This window comes from Mastigoproctus giganteus, chromosome 5 (genome assembly GCF_048544385.1).
Source record: "Mastigoproctus giganteus isolate SK-2022 chromosome 5, ASM4854438v1, whole genome shotgun sequence".
Taxonomy (NCBI): domain Eukaryota; kingdom Metazoa; phylum Arthropoda; class Arachnida; order Uropygi; family Thelyphonidae; genus Mastigoproctus; species Mastigoproctus giganteus.
Window position 1 is genome coordinate 227,146,248 of NC_143579.1, and position 23,005 is coordinate 227,169,252.

The 23,005-nt window shown below is 37.7% G+C and overlaps 1 protein-coding gene across 1 annotated transcript in view; it reads right to left on the minus strand.

Annotated features, from left to right (window-relative positions):
• The window catches only part of IntS1 (integrator complex subunit 1), a 194,235-nt gene that overhangs the window by 87,727 nt on the left and 83,503 nt on the right, over positions 1-23,005 (minus strand). Inside the window, exons 21-25 of the mRNA XM_090373768.1 lie at positions 17,788-17,912; positions 7,874-8,003; positions 7,181-7,369; positions 5,331-5,480; positions 3,727-3,891 (exon numbers count right to left, since the gene is read on the minus strand). Of these exons, the coding sequence (XP_090229894.1) occupies positions 3,727-3,891; positions 5,331-5,480; positions 7,181-7,369; positions 7,874-8,003; positions 17,788-17,912 (759 nt within the window). The remainder of the gene's footprint in view (positions 1-3,726; positions 3,892-5,330; positions 5,481-7,180; positions 7,370-7,873; positions 8,004-17,787; positions 17,913-23,005) is intronic.

Here is a 23,005-nt window from a genome sequence, read left to right on the forward strand (position 1 = left end):
TAGGTGCAAGGAGTGTGAAGAAAATAGGTGCCAACTCAGCATTCTGATGGCATTTATGTAAGTTGGAAGAGTAGGATAGATGCCCTCGAAAGAACTGAAATGGAGACCCATCAAGCTCTCAGCTGCCTAACTCAATGCCAGAGCTCACACTTGTGCATCAGCAGCAATCTCCAAGGCAGAATACACTAGTCCCACAGGAGGTGTTACTGTCGGCGATTCTATTGTCAGGAAAATGGGTAATATGTTGTGTAAGAAGGATAGGTGCACGTTGGTACTAATGATATTAAGAGCAGGAGATCTGAGGACTTTCTTAACAAATACAGGGAAACGTTCGGAAAAAGTGGTGAGTTAGGATTGAATTTGAAAGTGTTTGCAATTCTGCCCAAGCAGGATAGGAGGGAGTATATGTTGAGAGCTTTGTCAATCAATTCGGCCGTGGAGAGATTGTGCAAGGCTCGTGGGGTAGAATTTTTCTTAGCATGGTCTGTGCTTGTTAACAGGAGAGAGTGTTTTTCACAGGGATAGGATACACTTGAATATAAAGGGTGCAAGAATATTTGCTGATGCTATCAAAGCAGTGATAAGTGGGTCAGAACTACTAGCTTGTGGGGGATACACAGACTAATAGCTTAACTAGAGCTGCAGGCAGGGGCAAAAGTGATTCTTGCACTGGTATTATCGGAACATGCAGCAACCTGGAAAGCAAGGTGTTTAGGACTTCAGGCTCTGCTGGGGGTCATCATGGAACAAATAAATACATGGATTATGTTAGGATAACTAACAGTAAGAACATGTGCATGTATACTTGCATGTACACTAATGCTAGGAGCATTGTAAATAAATTTGATGAATTTGAAGTACTGATTAAGTCATTGAATGCAGACATTGTAGGAATAGTGGAAATGTGGTGTTACTGAGAATAAGTGATGAATTTGAATATGGGGAATACAATGTAATCAGGGAGGATAGACAGAACAGGAGAGATGGAGGGGTTAACTGTGTGGTACTACACTCAGGAAGTAGAGAATGAAAAAGACCTGGAGGTAATAGTGCAGTCAGACATTAAATTCTGTGGGCAGTGCAGACATGCTGCCAGCACAGCTCACGGGGTCTTGTCAATGATATACAGAAACTTTGCTAGCAGGGATAAGGAGGTGATTATCCTTTTGTATAAGACCATGGTTAGGCCACATCTTGAGTAATGTATACAGGTCTGGTGGCCTCACTTTACAAAGGATGTAGAACTGCTGGAACAAGTGCAGAGAAGGGCAACCAGACTGGTGAAGGGAACAAAAAGATGCTCTTGCCCAGAAAGGCTTCAGTTCTGCAAATTGCAGTGTCTTGAGAATAGGTACCTGCAGGGAGATCTGATTGAGGTGTTTAAAGCCTTGAATGGATTGAGTAGTTGTTGTTGTTGTTGTTCTTTGGTTTTTAGGAGCATTAGCAACTAAGGCCATATTGCTCTGGGGATATGCGGTGGTCATTCCCTGACCTTTCCGCATCCTCCGTATTTGGTGGCTCACAGGCTCGAACCCCGGTCTAATCAAGAAGCACATGCTACGCACTGCTGCTCCTGCCCACCTGGCTACGGAGGCGCCCTCAATGAATGGATTGAGTAAGCTTGATATTAATGGCATTCTTCCACTTGCCTGAGATTACACACGAGGGGCATAAATTCAAGTTGAGGAAGGATGGCTGCAGGATAGATGTGTGGAATTTGCCTTCAGCCAGAGGGTGGTTGAATGTTGGAACAGGTTTCCATCTGTTGTTGTAGAAGTCGATGAGCTGAATAAATTCAAGGAAGAACTAGGCAACTTACTGGAGGGTATGGATGGGTGAACCATGTAGATTGATTTTTTTTTATTATTTTTTTGCTGATGCTATGTAAGCTTGTTTTCTGGCATCATTTTTCACTACTACTATTCAAGCACCTATCTAATGAAAACAGCAATAACTGATTTATTTAATTTTCAATTAAAAATTTTAGTTAAAGCATCAAAACATAAATGGGAACTAAAAATTTATTACCTATTATGTAAGAAGTAACTACAGACTGGTGTCATGAAGTAGGTAACTAGACTGGTCTGTAGGTATCTACTTTGTTCTTAGAACCGGCTTTATGTATTGGTGGTACAGTAACACTTCCCTACTCCATAAGAATCTCTCCTGAGTCCAATGACGCCTTCATAATTACCACAAAAATGACTTAATGAACTCTTGCCACCTCCATCAAAATTATTGGGTAGGTATATGCCATCAACAACAGGAATATTACTTACCTTTAGACTAGAAAGTTTTTATAATAAACAATTTTCTGTAATTTCAATATTGCTAATTTCATACACCTCAGCCTCACTTGCGCAGCTGCTCCTCACTATGGATTTATTGAGGAGCAGCTGTCTTAAAACCTAGCATCAGTCTTTCATCTGTAAAGACTGATGAAAGGTACATGTTCAATTCATCAGTTGAGGTATCTAAGACTTTTCCACACCCATTACACAAGAGTCCAATCTGATTTGTTTTCTTCTCTTTTGTATTCTTATAGAAAAAACTCCTTCTGTTTCATCACTCTGTAACTTTCTCATGCCATTTTTTGATGCACTACTACACTGGCCAGCTCCATTTTCATCCAGATCAGCATCCTCCTCATGCTGCATTTTCTTAATGGTATATTTGCATTTGTGGCCTCTGTGGATTTAAAGATATTTCATAAATCTAATGTATTTGTCCTCCCTGTGCTAACTGCAGAGTTGATAGAGGCAATGCAAACTGTCACAGTCTTCTTTCCCAAAATTACAACCCATGCCTTTGACTTAAACAACTGCAACCTCTCTCCTCATCCTCCATCTTAGACCCCACTCTAATGGTTCCTATACCATCAGCCTTCTGATATCATCTGGTTCACAGTTGATGATGAGGTCTAGAATAGTCTTGCCCCTTTATTTTTCTCTAACATATTGATACCAATAATAATCATCTAGTTTATTTAAAAATGTCATGTAGTATGGAAATGTACCACAAGTTTGCCTGCAATGCAGGCAAATCAATAAAAATCCAAGGTTTTGGAAAAAAAAACTATGTAACCCTAGCCTAAGAGAAGCAACTGTACCATAGTATGAAGAAAGACAACAAAAGTTCCTCTCTACCATCCTAAAAGGTACTGAACTCTAGGCCTTTTCACATAGTGTAGAATAGAAAGTCACAGCCACAATGGTTTGACTTAGAATTGCACTTTTATGCTACCTTGCTGTTATTTCTTTTCACCGTGTGTGTGTGTGTGTGTGCGCGTTTTATCATACTTTTTTGTAAATGTCAAGTTACTAAAACAAAGGAGAAGGTAATATACCTAAAATGCAGTTTACAGTGTTTTAATTTATTATGGTATAAATAGTGTCATTTCACTGTATTAGACATTGTCACTCATATGTAATACAGTGACCTCAACCCAGAAAATAGAATAATTTTCTAACTCTGGAATAATATAAAGTTAGAATAATTCTTCTAACTTTATATTAAACAAACAAACAAATCTTTCATACATACATATTACAAGTAAACTTTATATTGTACTTTATAGCACAGGGAAACCATGTGCTACCTCCTTGGATGAATCAGAATAACAGTCTTATAAATTATTTCTTTTGGTATTCTCTGAAACGTTATCATAAAAATATACCTAGATGACTTAGCAATAAACGTCAGTAACTAATTAAAAGATGTGCTTACCCGTCTAAGTGCACTTATTGCTTGCAGTTTAACAGTATCAAAATGGGGCAAAAGTGGCATGAATTTAAGAAGCCAACTATATTCACTACAAGAATCCTTTTCCAACAAATCATCATCATCTGACTCGGGGGATCTATTAGGCTGTGAAAGTACCAAATGAAGCCCCTGAAAAACAAACACAAAAAGAATGCATTAAAATTTTAAATTCATCAATTATTTAGAACTTTATCATATACCAGTTAAGAGCCATTAACTTCCTTTCTGTGTATATTTACAGAATTTCAGCATTTATAGAATACAAAAAGAATGCATTAAAATTTTAAATTCATCAATTATTTAGAACTTTATCATATACCAGTTAAGAGCCATTAACTTCCTTTCCTTTCTGTATATATTTACAGAATTTCAGCATTTATAGAATATAAAATAACTATAATTTTAAGAAAATCCAGTTTTAAATGAACACAATGAATTAAACAGAAAAAAATATGCCTGTTGTAAATTTTTAGTCTTAAAGTCTTAAAAGCTGTGAAGTTGATGGCTCAGAAGAAAAAAAACATCATTAATGCCCATGAATCCAAAAAAACAATCAAGGTTTGGATGAAATCAGGAACAAACAAATAAAAGTTCCTTCCACCGCTAACACACACACACACATACGCACACACAAATATATTCTAAATATTTTAGAATATATTTAGAGTATTATTAGTATTAGCCATATAGTGCTTTCTTCAGCAAAGAAAATGAACTGCTTGTTTTTCTGTCCTCATGTAGGTAACTAACAAAGTGCCCTCTGAATTTTCCCAAGCTGTCAGCCTCAACTACCCACAGAGGTAATTTATTCCTGTAACAACTTGCTGGCATATGTAATAAAGTTTAAACCTCTTTCCCCAAAATTTAAACTTTGGTTCCTAGTTTTGGAATCATTTATAAGAGAGAAAATTCTGCCTTCATTCATTTTACTATCCCCTCTCAGAGCCTTACGGACCTCAGCCAGGTCCTCCTCTAAGGTTCCCAGTTGCCAAGCTGTGTAAGCCTACATATTCAATTTCTTCAGAGCAAAACATATATTGCATTTTAAAAAAAATATATATATATATATTTTTTTAAATTATGATGTATAATGATATGAATAAGTTCCTCAAGTTTAACAATGTTTAAAAAAATTTAAGTTTAAAAAGTACAAAATGATTTTAAAGCTTACCTTCTTATTTATTTATTAGAAACTGAAGGACTATATATGAAGTCCAATGCAGCTTCAATTTTAATTTAATATACTATAAATGATTTGAAAGCTTATATCAAGTTATAAAGGCATTCCTAGACATCAGTGTGTAGAATGAAATCATACATTCTGGAGATAAGTTTCCCACCAAATGTAATAAAGCAAGGGTTGGTTTCATTCTAGATCAGAATAACTATTTTTGGATAACCAAAAATTCTGAACTAATCAAAACTCCACTTAACCAAAAGTCCAGATAACTAGGATTCTCTGGCGTGTTAAAAGAAAATAAGTAGCCTCCAGATCATAGTAAGCATACTATTCTTTCATATTATTATTTTTGGTTAAAAATTTTCTAATCATAAGATGTAATAAGTACCTTTGCTGCCAGCACCCTAGCAGCAATCTGCTGTGAGCTCAGTCTTCTCAAGAAATAATCCAGTACTTCAACAGTAACAGTAGCATCTTCTGATGGATCATGAAGCAATGCTTGAAGATGAAATAGCAGTTGCTGCTGTTTTATTTTTTTCTAAAATAAGACAAAATTAAAGTCATTAATTAGTTAATAATAATTATTAATTAATTAGAATTTACAATTTAAATTTAAATTTACTTGAGTTACCACTAATTAAAAAAATTACTACAGGGTGTTCCCATAAGTGGAATCATAGGGAAATATAAAAAGTGGAAATACAAACACTTTTATTCACAGAATGTGCCCATTATTCCTGATACACAAATCTAGATGAGATACCCAGTCAGAAAGCACATAGTAAATGAGGTCAGGAGCAACTGTGTTGCATGCATCAATAATGCACTACTACAAATGTTCAACACTGAATTTTCTCTGCATAGACCAGCACCTTCAAGTGACCAAAGATATCATAAGGTGTAATAAATCTAGCAGTGTGAGATCCAAACTTCTTGCTGGCCATTCCACAGGCCTTCACCATCCTATCCGATTACCAGGAAACTGTTCATGCAGAAACTCTTTTACATGGATGCTGTAATGTGTGCACCATCTTGCTGGAACAATGTCGGAAAATCTCCATTCTCGTTAAATACACTGGAGAATGGTTCCTCATCGAGCATACATAAATAGTCATCTGCAGTGACATTTACTTGAAAAAAGAAGAGGCCTGTGATTTTGTCTTTACATGTGCCACACCATACCATTACACAAGTAGCACCTTATTTCCTCGAAGGAGTAAACCAGTGATGGTTGTTTTGATCCCAGTAGCAGGTGTTCTGTTGATCTATCTCACTGTTTCCATATAGAAAACAGCCTCGCCACTAAACAGAATTGTGGACGGGAAATTGCATGTTGAGCATATCATTCTCTAGCCCATTCATAAAATTCCATCAATTGGTCTAGTTCACCTTTGCTTAATTTCTGCAAGATCTGCAGTTTGTATGGTTTGTAAGTCTTAAGGATGTGGTGAATACTGCTTTTTGACACTCTTGTCTCAGAGAACAATCTTTGAAGAGACTTTTTTTTGGGATGTTTGCATAAACGAGTAAGGATGGCAGTGGCTGTGTCCTCATTGGTGGCCCTTCTCAAAGGTCCACTGTGTGGTTTATCCTCTATGGATCCAGTTTTCCTAAACTTTGCAACAAGTTTGCTAACACAGTTCTGTGTTATTGGCTTGCAATCTGGATGCAGTCCATTAAACTCTGTGGCTCTGACTCTGATTTCCTATGAGAAGAATTATTGTTATTTGGTTTTTAGGAGCATTAGCAACTAAGGCCATATTGCTCCGGGAATATGCGGTGGTCGTTCCCTGACTTTTTCGCATCCTCCGTTTTTGGTGGTGATGGGCTCGAACCCCAGTCTAACCAAGAAGTGTGTGCTATGCACTGCTGCTCCTTCCCACCTGGCTACGGAGGCGCCTAGAAGAATTATCTGGGATCATTCTTCCTTATTCAGAGATATCTTGGGACTGTAAAGATGAAAATATATGAATTAGTTATTTTTTCCCTATGATTCTAGACTTATGGGATGCCCTGTATTAACAGTAATTTTATTAAGAAAGTGTAAATGCACACAATGCACACATGCACACACATCATTATCATCCTGAATCATCTGCTGCTATGCGAAAATTAATGAAAGAACAAAATGAGCAACATTTATTCTATTAATATGAGTAAAATAATCTAGAATCTAAGAAAATGGCACACATCCCATCATAAATCAAAATTTCAATGCATTAAAAGAGGCTAACATACCTTATTTTTTGTTTTTTCTCCTTTCCCATCATCTCCTCTTCCATCTTCTGCAAGACCATCAAATGAACAAGAATTCACTGGGCTTTCGTTTAAAAGAAACTCACAAAGACACTGAACAGGTAGCATTCTGAAAGAGCCTTCATTAGATTCTACAAGTTCTGCTAACCAAGGCATAGACTGTGATGTTCCCTAAAATAAAATGTATTCATCTTAATACTATCTGCCAAACCACATTCACATTTAAATTATATATATAAAAAAAATAATAATAATAAACTAAAATTAACAGGCGTTAATAGTATACTACTAAAAAATAAAAAAGAGAGAGAAAAGCAGTCTTTGGATTCAAGACACCTTCACATCAGATGTTACTATAGTCTCCATTTTTGAAAGGTCTTTTATAGTAAGTATGCTAAATCTAAAAACATTCAATTTTGCCCATCATGTAAGATTTTTTATAGAGCTATGTTAATTTTATATATATCTAGCTAGATCCTCATATATTACATACATTAAAATATATTTTTATACAGGTTTATGTCTCCAAGACTACAAGCCAAGAACTTGTATGATCCAGGTATACCTGGAGAAAGCAAGGTACACTTGCATAGGTATCAAAATCCATTCAGAAAAAACAGATCAGTAACAATGATGAAAAACAAAAATTGCATATCAATAATAAGATATAAATACCTGTCGTTGAATTATATCCAATAAGAAATCTGGATTACGGCTTCGGCATAGCAAATGTCCCAATTTCAGTTTCTGATTTAATGATTTCAGTAGATCTAATACTGCAGATGGTGGTTTACGGGCTACACCCCTATTTTAAAAAAAATAATAATAAAAAATCATTTAAGTTTTTAAGAATTATGCTTTACAGGCAGTTCTCACTTTACGAGTTACAGGTTTATGAGTTTTTTTTCCCCAAGTATCAACAAAATTGAAAATATGAACATTAATTGCCAAAAATGAATGTTAAACATTTATAGTTAACACATTCCAAATTCCTTTAAGGTCACGAGTGTGACCTTAAAGGCCATATAAAAGGTAATGAGCATGTTTTGTAAATTGTATTAGTTACCAATTCAAATCATTAAAATGCACTACACTTTCATCGTTATCATATGTTCAGTTATAAGAATCAATTTTAAATGCCTTTGTGATATTTTTCTAAAGCACATTTCTGGAGGTCATTACCATAAAACAACAAAAACAATTTGCACTTTTCAGTTTATTGGGCTTTTTCTGTTACTGCAAGCAATTATAAATGGGTAGTAAACTTGATCTTCTTGCATTTGCGAAAATACCAATGCTGGAATTGAGTGGCTTTTTACGTTATTATGGTGAAATGTGTTTCCCCTTTACTGAAATCTTCAATCGTATAAAAACATAAATAAATTTTCAGAATCTTCTCTTCATTCTTTTTTTTTTTAAGCTTTGTAAACTTATTACTCCACACGAATTGTGTTAGTTGCAATTTGTGTGTGCCGTTAAAAAATACTTATGCATGCAATCGTGAAATTTAAAATTAAAAGAGAAGATTATCTTGGAAACAAATACCTCTTGAAACATTTCTGAAGAAGATGACTCCTTGTGCAACAAACCAATGAGTGCGGAGCCAATAATGAGTGTGCATTTAGTTGATGATGTTGATAATCAACAAGTGTGCATTTAGTTGATGATGATGAAGAATAAACATTCTTTAACATTTGTAAGTCGTAAATAATTTCTCTATTATTATAATTTGCTTGATTTTACAGGCTACGTTTTCATTTCTTTCGATAAATCAATCATTGTTTAAACATAAACTAATTAGCTAACTAATTTCATTGTTGAGAACGTAACCCCTATTTTTAATCTTAAGTCTATGGGAAATAAATTCCTGCTTTACGAGTTTTCGCTTTATGAGCGCGCTCTAGGAACGAATTAACTCGTAAAGTCAAGAAGTACCTGTATATTAGCATTAGCATTAGTAGAGGCATTTGATGCAAGAAAGCAAGCTTATGCAGCATCAGCCAAAAAAAAAAAAAAAAAAACCCGCTTCCACTTCACCCCTCTGTTCGTTCAAAATACCTGTCCAGCTGAGCCTTAAACTTATTTAGGCTATCAACCTCCACCACAAGGGATGGCAGTCTGTTCCACCAACCAACCACCCGCTGGCTAAAGGCAAATTTCCGCACGTCTATCCTACATCTGTCTTTCCTCAATTTGAATTTATGCCCTCTCAGGTGATTTTTCTGAGCTAGAGGAAGAATCCCATCAGCATTGAGCATGCTTAAACCATTCAAGGCTTTATACACCTCTATCAGATCACCTCGCTGGTGCCTAGTCTCCAGACACTGTAATTTGCAAAACTTAAGCCTTTCTTCGTAAGAGCACCCCTTTGTTCCATTCACTAATCTTGTTGCCCTTCTCTGTACTCGTTCCAGCAGCTCTACATCCTTCTTGAAATGAGGCCTCCAGACCTGTATACAGTACTCTAGGTGTGGCCTGACCATTGCCTTATACAATGGAATAATCACCTCCTTATCCCTGCTGGAAAAATTCCTGTATATCATTGACAATACTCCATGAGCTACTCTTGCAGCCCGTCTGCACTGCTCAGAGAACTTCATATCTGCCTGCACAACCACCCCCAAGTCCCTTTCATTCTCTACCACTGTCAGTGTAGTACCACAGAGTTGATACGTTGCTCTGGGGTTGCTGTTTCCCATGTGTAGTACTTTACATTTGTCAATGTTAAACTTCATTTGCCACCTCTCAGCCCATCTGCTCAACCTTTCCAGATCCTGTTGCAGCAGCATAGTGTCAGTAGTGTCCTTGACAACCCTGCCAACCTTTGTATCATATGCAAACTTGGACATTAAGCTTGATATACCCTCATCAATATCATTTATAAATACAGAAAACAATAATGGACCCAACACTGAGCCCTGAGGGACTCCACTAATAACGTTAGTCCACGATGAGCAGTGTCCATTGATTACCACTCTCTGTCTTCTCCCCCTCAACCACCCCTTTATCCATAGCAGCAATTTGCCTCCTGTCACACTGCTCCAATTTGTGTAGCAGTCTTCCATGTGCAACAGTATCAAAAGCCTTTCTAAGATCCAAGTATATAATATCAAAGTTATTCCCTGCATCCAGTTCTTTTGTGACTGCATCATAGTATCCAATCAAGTTGGTCAGGCAAGACTTCCCCTTAACAAAACCATGCTGTGTCTGAGCTATAACTGAAGTCTTGTCTAAATGATCCTGCAGTGCTTCTTTAACCAGTGCCTCCATTAATTTTCCTGGAACAGAAGTTAAGCTCACAGGTCTATAATTACTTGTGTCAGCCTTTGATCCTCCTTTGTGAATTGGGGTCACATTTGCACATTTCCAGTCTATGGGTACCTCCCCTCAGTCCAAGGAAGCTCTCATAATTATGGCTAAGGGTTTGCTTACTTCCTTTGCTGCCTCCTTTAATATAACTGGATAGATCCCATCCACCCCGGGTGCCTTTCTTGTGTTTATCTTCAACAGTTTCTCCTCCACTTTCCTCCCAGTTATTTCAAGATTCTGTAGCTTACTGCTAGAGTTGAATACACCTCTGGCATTCCCCTCGCTGAATAACTCCTCATGTGTGAATGTCGATGCAAAATATTCATTTAGTTTGTTAGCTACCTGAGCAGGATCATCAACAGTTGACCCATCAATATCAAGTGGACCAATCTGATTCATCCCCTTCCTTCTAGAGTTTACATAAGTAAAGAACTCTTTGCTGTTTTTCTTTGCATCCCTTGCCAAGGATTTCTCGTAATCTGCCTTCGCCTGCCTAACCTCCTTTGTAACTTGGTTGCATATCAACTTGTATCTATCATAGGCTTCTGTGTCATGTGTTAATTTATATGTATCCCATGCATTTTTCTTCTCTGCCATATGCCTCATTAGTTCATCTGACATCCATTTTGGCCTAAACCTTGAACAATATTTCTTAGTTGGTATGTAAAGCCTAGTAGCTTCCAAGATAAGTTCTTTGAATGCTTCCCATTTTGAATTTGCTGTTGGTAACATCATCAGTTGGTCCCACTGTATAGAATTTAAATACTGTCTCAGTCCATCGTAGTCGCCTTTACGGAAGCAATAACCCTTCCCTTTACCCCTAATGGTAGTTACCTCTTTCAGTAAATCCCACTTCAGCACACTGTGATCACTGCCACCTAGTGGTTCATTTATCTGCAGATTCTTAATGCATGAAGAATCACTGCTGATAATCAAATCAAGAGTATTACTCCCTCTAGTTTCCTCCCGAACATGCTGATGTAGAAAACAATCATCCAATAAATCCACAAAAGCCCTGCTAGTGTGTGAGTAACCAGCCCCCAAATTCCAGTCAATATCTGGGAAATTAAAATCTCCCATTATAAGACTCTCTGATTTACTGGCCCACTCTATTTCCCTGTACAGTTCCTTATTATACTCATCAGAGTCATTAGGCCTATAGCACACTCCTACTCTCAATTTTGATCTCCCAATGCTTATGTCACACCAAAATGACTCAACACTGCACTGTCCAGCGATGTCGACTGGCTTCACTTCCTTGGTTTTTATGTGCTTCTTAACTAATAGCATAACCCCTCCCCCCTTCCTATCCTGTCTATCCTTTCTGTAGACGTTGTACTCCCCAAATTGCAGTTCTGCATCCCTTATATCTGTGTGACACCACGTCTCTGATATCCCAACAATATCTGCCGTCGATGTTTTGAGCAATACCTCAAATTCATCAAATTTATTTACTAAACTCCTAGCATTGGTGTACACGCAAGTATACCTGCACCTGTTTCTATTCTTAGCTACCCTAACACAACCCATGTGTTTACTTGTACCGCAATGTCTCCCAGCAGTCTCTGAAATACCATGCATCTTGTTTTTCAGGCTTCTGCTCATTCTAATAGAAGCAGTGCAAGAATCTCTTTCACCTCTGCCAGTGGCTACTGTCAATCTATTGGTCTTTGTCTCCCCCCAAGCTAGCAGTTTTCCGAACCACCTAACACTGCCTCGATAGCATCAGCAAATATTCTTGCACCCTTTCTATTTAAGTGTATCCCATCCCTGTAGAAGCAATCTCTCCCGTTAACAAGTACAGTCCAGGCTGAAAAAAATTCTACCCCTTGAGCCTTGCACAATCTTTCCAGGGCCGAATTGATCGACAAGGCTCTCATCATATACTCCCTCCTATCGTGTCTGGGCAGAATTGCAGACACTTTCAAATTCAACCCTAATTCTCGGCTTTTGTTCAACAGTGACCTGTACTTGTTAAGTAATTCTGCCGGTCTCCTACTCTTAATATTATTAGTGCCAACGTGTACAACTATATCACCTTTTGTGCCCTTAAAAGATGATATTCGCTCTACAACGTCATCAACCTTTGCCCCTGGCAGACATACCCTGGTCCTGTTTATATTTAATCTAATAAATATATAAGATATATTTAATCTTATTTTAGTAATGTTTAAAGCTATCAAAAGTCTCACGATAAGGTTAAATATATCATTAATAATGAAGGACTTAAAAAAAATTCTTATTTGTATTCAATTTAAAACAGTTGAAAATTTAAAACAGTTTAAAACAGTTGAAAACAAAATTATATGTGAGAATATTAATAATATTAACAATAGTTACACAAAGAGAATATATAGAGTGAGCAGATAAGAAAAAACTGCCCAGAAACTAAGAGGTCACATTGTGCTCTTGACTGGATATCAGGGAATGCCTATGGGCTGGGGCGCCTCCATAGCCAGGTGGGAAGGAGCAGCAGTGCGTAGCACACTCTTCTTGATTAGACCGGGGTTCGAGCCCATGACCACCAAATACGTAGGATGCAGAAAGGTCAGGGAATGACCACCGCATATCCCTGAAGCAATATGGCCTTAGTTGCTAATGCTCCTAAAAACAAACCAAAACCAGCCTATGAGCTGAACTGGTTTCCTCTTTGCTAACCATTGGGGAGGGTGGAGAAAGGAAGAGAATCATGTGACTCATTCTCCTCTATGGTATTAAGATGTCATCAGCATTCAGTTTACTCAATCTGTTCTATAAATTGCAGCAACCTAGACAACTAGGATGCAGAAACTAGGCAACTGCAAGGAGATCTGATTGAAGTGTTTAAGGCTTTAAATAGATTGAGTTAAATTTTGTTGCTCATCTCTACACTTGTTTCAACGAAGCCACATCTTCCAGACTTGTATGCAGCACTCAAAGTGTAGCCTAACCATTGCCTTATGCAATGAGACAATCATCCCCTAGTGATGATTGTCTCATTAGGATACAGGAATTTTGCCAGGGGGAGGGTCCTTGGCAAAATTCCTGTATGCAATTGGCAGAGCCCCACATACCATCTTAGCAATGTGTCTGTACTGCTCAGAAAACTTCATGTCAGACTGTACAATTACCCACAAGTCTTTTGTACTTTTCCCAACCATGAGGTGGTACTAGTCAAATGGTATTTTATTCTGGAATTATTGCTACTGAAATGCAGTATCTTGAATTCACAAATGTTAAACCTCAATTGCCACTTTCCATCCTGTCTGCTTAATTTATCCAGGTCGCCTTGTTGGAGTAGCATATGCTGATTACGCTCATTAATGAAGGGCATGCTATGCTACTCCAATCTTTGCATTATTCAACAAACCTATACATGAAGTATGATAAGCCTTCTAGATATTAAAACCACAAACAGCAGCGGTCATTAATAAGCACTCAAATATCTCTATCTATAACAGTAACTTGCCTCTAAATATGTAAATATAAATCTGTTATTTAAATTTTTAAATAAGATTTTAATTTCGTATCTCTAAATTATGTTCACACAATGCCACATCCTTCAACTCTCTCATTTTCAATAAAATATTTAAGACAATAAAACCATCACAGGCCTGTGTGTTATTTTAAACACTGTATTATTTACATATATTAGCATTAGTACAGCACATGATGCAAGAAAGCAAGCTTATATAGCATTAGCCAAAAAAAAAAAAAAAACGCCCTTCCCTTTTCACCCATCCATTTACTTCAAATGTTGTCTAGTTCTGCTTTGAACTTATTTAAGTTGCTGCTTCCATTACAACAAACAAGTTTGTTCCAACTATCAATTACCCGCTGGCTAAAGGCAAATTTCTGCACATCTATTCTGCAACTGTCTTTCCTCAATTTGAATTTATGCCCACTCAAGTGAGTAATCTGAGCAAGAGGAAGAATCCCATTAGCACTGAGCTTGCTCAATTCATTCAAGGCCTTATACACCTCAATTAGATCACCTCATAGGCCTAGTCTCCAGAAACTGCAATTTGCAGATTTAATTTGGATATTTGGATTCCTTTCAGAGAGCCCAACCCTTTGTTTCACTCACCAATCTTGCTGCGCATCTCTGTAATCGTTCCAGCGGCTCTACATCTTTCCTGAAATGAGGCCTCCAGACCTGTATACAGTACTCAAGATGTGGCCTGACCATTGATTATACAAGGGGATAATCACCCCTTTATTCCTGTTGGCAAAATTCCTGTATATCATTGACAAGACACCATGAACTACTCCTGCCACCTTTTTGCACTGCTCAGAAAACTTCATATCTGACTGCACAATTACCCCCAGGTCCTTTTCATTCTCTACTACCCTGAGTGTAGCACGACCCAGTTGATACATTACCCTGGGGTTACTGCTGCCCATATACAGTAATTTAAATTTGTTAATGTTAAACTTCAGTTGCCACCTCTCAGCCTATCTGCTCAACTTTTCCAGATCCTGTTGCAGTAGTGTACTACCATTACTGTCATTAACAACCCTGCCAACCTTCGTATTGTCTGTAAACTTAGATATTAACCCTGATATACCTTCATCAATATCATTGATAAGTACCGAAAACAACAATGGTCCCAACACCGAACCCTGGGGTACTGCACTAATAACATTAGTCCATGAAGAGCAGTGTCCATTGATAACCACTCTCTGTCTTCTCCCACTCAACCATCCTTTTATCCATTGTAGCAACTTGCCCTTAATGCCATACTGCTCCAATTTGTACAGTAGTCTTCCATATGTCACAGTATCAAAAGCTATCCTGAAATCCAAGTATATGATATCAAAATTATTTTTTGCATCCAGTTCCTTTGTGACCACATCGTAGTATCCAATCAAATTTGTCTGGCAAAACTTCCCCTTAACAAACCCATACTGTGTCTGAACTATTACTGCAGGCGATACTGCATCACTTCTTTAACCAGTAACGCCATCCTTTTCCCCAGAACAGAAGGTAAACTAACAGGTCTATAATCATTTGTGTCACCCTCAGAATCCCCTTTAAGAATTGGGGACACATTTGCACATCTCCAGTCCATGGGGTCCTCCCCTGAGTCCAAGGAAGCTTTCATAATTACAGCTAAGGATTTGCTTACTTCCTTTGCTGCCTCCTTTAATAAAACTGGATAGATTCCATCCACCCCAGGTCCCTTTCTTACGTTTAACTTCAACAATTTCTCCCCCACTTTGCTCTCAATTATTACAAAATCACTCAGCTTCCTGTTAGAGTTTGATAAACATCTGGCATTCCCCTCCTTGAATAACTTCCCATGGGTGAATGTACATGCAAAATACTCATTCAGTTTATCAGCTACCTGAACATGATCATCAATAGTCAAACCATCTATGTTAAGTGGACCAATCTGATTCATCCCTTTCCTTCTAGAGTTTATATAAGTAAAGAACTCTTTGCTGTTTTTCTTTGCATCCTTTGCCAAAGATTTCTCATAATCTGCCTTTGCCTGCCTAACCTCCTTTGTGACTTCATTACAGACTAGTTAATATCTGGCATAGTCTTCTGTGTCGCCTGATAATTTATATGCATTCCATGCATTTTTCTTCTCTGCCACGGGCCACATTAATTCATCTACTATCCATTTAGGCCTAAACCTTGAACAGTATGTCTTAGTTGGTATGAAAAGCCTAGTACCCTCCAAGATTATGCCCCTAAAGGCTTCCCACTTAGAATTCACCGCTGGTAACATCATCAGTTGGTCCCACTGTATAGAATTTAAAAACTCTCTGAGACCACTGTAGTCACCTTTATGAAAGCAAAAACCCTCCCCCTTACCCCTGATGGTGGTAGTTACATCTTTAAGTAAATCCCACATCAGTACACTTTGATCACTGCCACCTAGTGGTTCCTTTATCTGTAGATTCTTAATGCATGAAGAATCACTGCTGATAATCAGATCAAGAGTATTACTCCCCCTGGTTGCCTCTCAAACACTTTGCTGTAGAAAACAGTCATCCAATAAATCCACAAAAGTCTTGCTAGTGTGCGAGTGACCAATCCACAAGTTCCAGTCAATATCTGGAAAGTTAAAATCCCCCATTATAAGACATTCTGATTTACTGGCCCACTCTATTTCTCTGCACATTGTTCATTATACTCATTGGATTCATTAGGCCTATAACATATACCTACTCTCATTTTCCCTTTCCCAGTGCTTATGTCACACCACACTGGCTCAACATTGCATTGTCCACCAATGTCAATTGGATTCACTTCCTCAGATTTTATGTGTTTCTTAACTAACAGCATAATCCCTCCTCCCTTCCTGTCCTATCTATCCTTTCTGTACACATTGTATTCCCCAAATTCCAATTCTGTACTGCTTAAATCCGTGTGGCACCACGTCTCTGATATCCCAACAATATTCATTTTTGATGTCTTGATTAGCACTTAAAATTCATCAAATTTATTAACTATACTCCTAGCATTGGTGTACATGCAAGTATACATGCACCTGTTCCTACACTTAGTTACCCTAACACAGCCCATGTATTTACTTGTTCCACTATGACTCCCTGCAGGTCTGGAAATCTCCATTACCTTGCTTTCCAGGCTGCTGCTGAGTCTAATAGAAGCAGTGCAAGAATCACTTTTGCCTTTGCCTGCGGCCACTGTTAACCTTTTAGTCCGTGTATCCCCCCCCCCCCCAAGCTAGCAGTTTTCCGACCCATCTAACCCTGCCTCGATAGCATCAGCAAATATTCTTGCATCCTTTCCATTTAAATGTATCCCATCCTTGTAGAAACAACACATTTCTTAGTTAACTTATAATTTCAATATTACAATTTTTGGCTTTATTCCCGTTAACTATGTAACCCTTATTCATAATATTGCAGCTATGAAAATTAAGTTCTGAATTTCAACTGTCTGACTGGTGAGATATTTTCTGAAAATGCATCCCTGACATATGTCACAAATGCCATATTATAAGCATATACTAGGCTTTGGATGAAATTTTGAAATGTCTTCCCCTTAGCTAACATACTCTCAGTTGTCCTGAGCTTGCTAAAGAAGAGGACCAGTACTGCACCTACAAAAAAATGCTCTGTCAAAACATATTATGCATGAATATATCAAAGTGTAATTTATCTATAATTATATGAAATATTATTAAATCACCCTTTTATTTATGTTAACTATAATATTTTGCCAATAAAATAGGAAACAATTTTTTTATCCAATGAAATTAATTTTTCCACATTTAAAACTGCAAATTGTCTGAAATATTACTCAAATGAGAAACACTACTTACAAAGGATTCATTGTAATTAATTTTGAAAGCAGAAGGCTATTGGCTTCTGTAATAGTAACTTTGGTGGATGCTGCTGCCAAGTGGCTCTCGAATTCCAAAATCTGATCTTTCTCTAACTGAGACATCTGAATATAAAAGAAAACTATGTAAGATTAAAAGGTAGATGCATACTAACCAAAATATTAAAAACTTTGGTTTACTATGAGAATTCCTGCACATCACTTAAACATCACTTCATGATGTTAGCATCAGCAAAACATAAATGATTCCACTGCTAGAACTATGGTTAAGGAGAGACAGCCCACAAATTCTCTTTGAGATTAAGATTTATGAGGTGCTAATCAGAAGTAACTAACCTAATTTTGTACTCCCCCCCCCAAAGCACTTCCCTTGTAACTTAATATACTGAACCCAGTGATCCATCTGTTGTGGAGATTCAATCTTTTTGTTGAATCTCCACCAAATAGCTCTTTAAATTTTTTTCCCTTTTAGCTTTAGATTCACCTTTGGAAACAAGGTAATAGGGAAGCTGTTTTCTGAAGCTGTTTTACTAAGCTTGAAACAAAACTTTATGTATACTCTTCATTCTTTTGAATTGTCCACGTACATGTCAATAACTGAAGAAACTGCCGCATTCCTTTAATCTGGCAAAGTCAATTAATTTTTGTGTAAATTTTAGTGGGTTTTGATTTCTTACTGCTTCAAATTTGCAGTGTTATAGTTTTTAGGTGTTTTAATATACAGGGTGATTCACTACCAGTGCGACAAACTTGCAGGAGGTGTAGGGGGCACAAAGACGAATTGGAATCACATAGCATTGCAGGGTCCGAAATGCTTTCGTCATGCGGTAGAGGATGTTGAACGGGAGGTCGCATGAACAACGATCCCGCTGGAAGTCAGCATTTGTGAACCGGTTCTCGAGGCAGTAGGATGGACGAGTATTCAAACGTTGAACTGGCCGATATGCACCTCGCGTATGGAGCTGCGGACTGTAACAGGCGCGCTGCTCTGCGCTTGTACCAGGAACGTTTCCCGCACAGGCGTGCTCCTCATCATACGATTTTCGCACGTGTGCACAGAAGGTTATGTGAGACTGGTTGTTTCATGAGAGGTACCATGAATAGAGAGCGAACCACGAGGATGCCAGACAATGAGGAGAATGTCCTACGTCTTGCAGAAGGCAATCCGAGTACGAGTACTCAAGTGATAGGCCAACGATTGGGTATTTCCCAATCTACTGTATGGATTGGGAAACCACTGTCAACAAACCAAATGAGTTCATACCATCTGCAACACGTCCAATCATTGGAGCCTGCGGGTTATCCACTCCGGAGGACTTTTGCTACTTGGTTCCTTCAACAGAGTGCGGCAGACAGCGCATTTGCTGCGTCCGTATTGTTCACAGATGAGGCAAGTTTCACAAGAGAGGGGAACCTTCAATCAACATAACGCCCATTTGTGGGCTTTGGAGAACCCCAATGGTACTCGAACACGTGCAACTCAACGCTGTTTCTCTGTCAATGTTTGGGCCGGCATTGTTGGAGGCCACCTCATTGGACCGTACCTTCTGCCCTCTTGTCTGGACAGTAGGGCATACTTGATCTTTCTACAGCAAGTCCTGCCTGAGTTTATTGAAGAAGCACATGTTCCTCAGTCGTTGTGCCACTCAATGTGGTTCCAGCATGATGGGGCTCCCCCACATTACACCAATGACATCCGCCCACACCTAAATGTTACATTTGGACAGCATTGGATAGGTCGTGGTGGTCCGGTTCATTGGCCTGCTAGATCGCTGGACCTATCATGCCTGGACTTCTTCTGCTGGGGTCAAATGAAGACATTGGTGTACGAGACCCCGTTGATTCAGTTGAAGACCTCGTCGCTCGCATCTCTGTAGCTGCCAGGGAGATTCGAGACACACCAGGAATCTTCCAGAATGTTAGGGATTCCATGCGGCGGCGCTGTGAAGCCTGTGTGACTGCTTCTGGTCAAACTTTCGAACACCTTCTGTAGCATGGCTTTTTGCCAATGTAAAACTTGTCATTAAAATGATTTCTGTTACACTAACGAGTTGCTGTTTCTGTTCTTTTTCTTTGCTTCTCTGTTCACGTGACTTCCCGCATGACGAAGGCATTTCGGACCCTGCAATGCTATGTGATTCCGATTCGTCTTTGTGCCCCTTACACCTCCTGCAAGTTTGTCACACTGGTAGTGAATCACCCTGTATACATGCATACAGTGCTTATTGTTTTCACCATGTCCATCCATCTATTCACATGTAATATTTTACTGCCATTATATGGATTTTCATGAAATTTTATTTTTGGCTCTTTCAGAAAGATTTATCAAGCAATCCCAATTTTCATTAAAATTGGACCAATTGGACCAATAGCAATTATTATTTCTTTATCCATCTATCTGAATGTAATAACTTGACTTTCATTGAATTTTCATGAAATTTTATATTTGGATTCCTTTCAGAGAGCCTAAACATGGATGCCTGTCATGTTAGGGCTCTCTGAAAGCCTTGCATGTGCAAACTGTTACTATGCCTTATCTTTATAGAATGATTTGTTGAGCCTTCCCAATTTCATTAAAATTGGACCAATACAAATTCAACAATTACTTTTTTCCCCCACACTTATCACACAAGCTATCCATGTACTGTATATCGTATCTGAAGCACTAGATATTGTTTGTTGCAGTGAGGTGAAAACAATTACTTTATATTATTAGTTAATCAATTAGTACTTAATTGTAATAAGATAATTAGTTATTTTTCACTTCTATTAATTGCAGAAAGAAAAAAAATTCAATTAATTTAAGAGATAAAAATCTAATTCACCTCAAATATAACACTGTACGTTAACTAACTTATTATTATTATGATCACATGAGTGGTTTATTTTTTTTATTTGGACAAGTAGTTTAAAAGTTACATTGATATTAAAATTCTTGTGTCAGCTTAGGACCATTGTCTATTTAAGGTAGGTCAACATTTTATTGTCATTTTTTACAGATTTATAAAAAAAACATGATATACCTACACAACTCACTATAAGTATACTATAACACTATTCACTAAGAATAGTATTATAGTATACTTACACATTGTTTGATACTGTAGTTCTAAACAATTCACAGAAGTACCTGAAAAGGTTATGATAATCAGCACTGGAAAACACACCCATCAAAAAATGTAACAATCAGTAGCAGGAAATGAGTTTATGAATAACTTTAAGTACAAAGGCAAGTCAAATGAAAACAAGATTTTGACTGTTTAAACTTAAATTATACACAATCATGGGAGTAAATTTTCATTTTGTGCTAATGCTTTTACTACACAGTAAGACACATTAGCCATCCTGTATACGAAATTTTTAGAAATCTTCAAGTACCGTGTTAATAGACTAGAAAAGAATAGCGAAAGCTTAAAAAGCGGTACTCACCTTGAAATTAATCTGCGATGGTTTACTTAGGTAGCGTGGTTAATGTTTAAGTTGAATTGTTAAATTGAAAAATTAAAAGGGAGGGAAGTAGGTAAAAGTTGACTGAGTTAAATAGGCGCAAGGAAATAGAAGTGTACACATCCAATCCTTGGTTGTCATCGAAATAAAAGAAAAGAAGAATAATTAAAAACTATGTAAGTGAATCCGGTGAAGCCAATAGTCTTTACGAGGACTTTCGTTAGTTAAAGAACGTCTTCAGTTGGCAATGTGTGGGGAGAGAACGCGCATGGTATTTTAAGAATAAAAAATTATACTCTCGTGATGCCTTTTTTGACATGTGGGAACTTTAATCTCGAGAGGTTCCAAATTGGGGAAAGATTGAAGGGGAGTTTAGAATTTAGAATTTTGAGGTTAGAGTGGTGCTTGTACCATTCAATAACTAGGGCTTCGTATTGAAGTATTCTGTAGCTGGATTTTAGTTTAATGATGGAAATGGCAGAGTCGATGAGCGGGTTGTGGTTGTGAGTCTGGGCATGAGTTGTAAGTTCTGTGACAGATTGGTTAGACATGAGACTATGGAAATGGTAGTATGCACGGGTGTTGGATGTTTTTGATGAGCCAAATTTAGTAGTGGTACTTCCGATATAACATGTGTTGCAGTTTGGTTGACAATTAATGAGGTATATAATATTATTAAGGTCGTTTGTAGGATATTTGTATGTGTCTTTATAGGTGCTGAAGAAGGATCCTAATTTGTTGTAGGTGGAAAAAACAAGGGAGATATCAGTGTTGTTAAATAGGCGTCGGAACTGTCCTGCTAGTTCATTGTGGTAAGGGAGGACTATGCGGATGTTTGTTTTATTTTTGTCTTTGGTTGGGGTGTTAGATTTAATTTTATTTTTAGCATTAAGGATTGTATTTAAAATAAGTTGGTGGGGGTAACCTCTGGATATAAATTTGTCGGTGATATACTGTATTTCATTGTGAAGGTCAGTGGGTAAGGAACTGTACTTTAGTGCGTTGTGAATTTGGTTATATAAAACTGCCTTTTTAGTGTTTAGAGGGTGATGAGAAGCAAAATGTAAGTATTTACCGGTGTTTGTATTTTTCCTGAAAATTTTCGTATTTAATTTTGTGCCTGTTATATAGATAGTGAGATTAAGGAAATTTATCTGATTATTTTGTCCAATTTCAAGAGTGAATTTAAGTCTATCGTGTACAGAGTTAAGTTTTACGAAGAGGTTATCAATAATGGATCTGTTGCCTATTACAAGAATGTCGTCGGCATAGCGCATGTATAGTTTTAGTTCAGGGGGAAAGGGGTGTAGAATTTGGCTTTCAATGGCGGCTAGGTAGATTTCGGATAATGGGGCCGAAATCCCTAGTCCCATTGGTAAGCCAAATATTTGTTGGAAGATTTTTTCGTTGAATCTAAAAAATCTTGCTTTTAATAGAAGGGTGGTGAGTTCAAGGATATGGTCTATAGAAAGGGAGGTACGTTTTGTTAAGGTATCGTCTGTTTCTAAGAATTTGCGTAAGGCTTGTAAAGTAAATGGAATATGGACATTTGTGTAAAGTAAATGGAATATGGACATTTGTGTAAAGTAAATGGAATATGGACATTCGGCCCCATTATCCGAAATCTACCTAGCCGCCATTGAAAGCCAAATTCTACACCCCTTTCCCCCCTGAACTAAAACTATACATGCGCTATGCCGACGACATTCTTGTAATAGGCAACAAATCCATTATTGATAACCTCTTCGTAA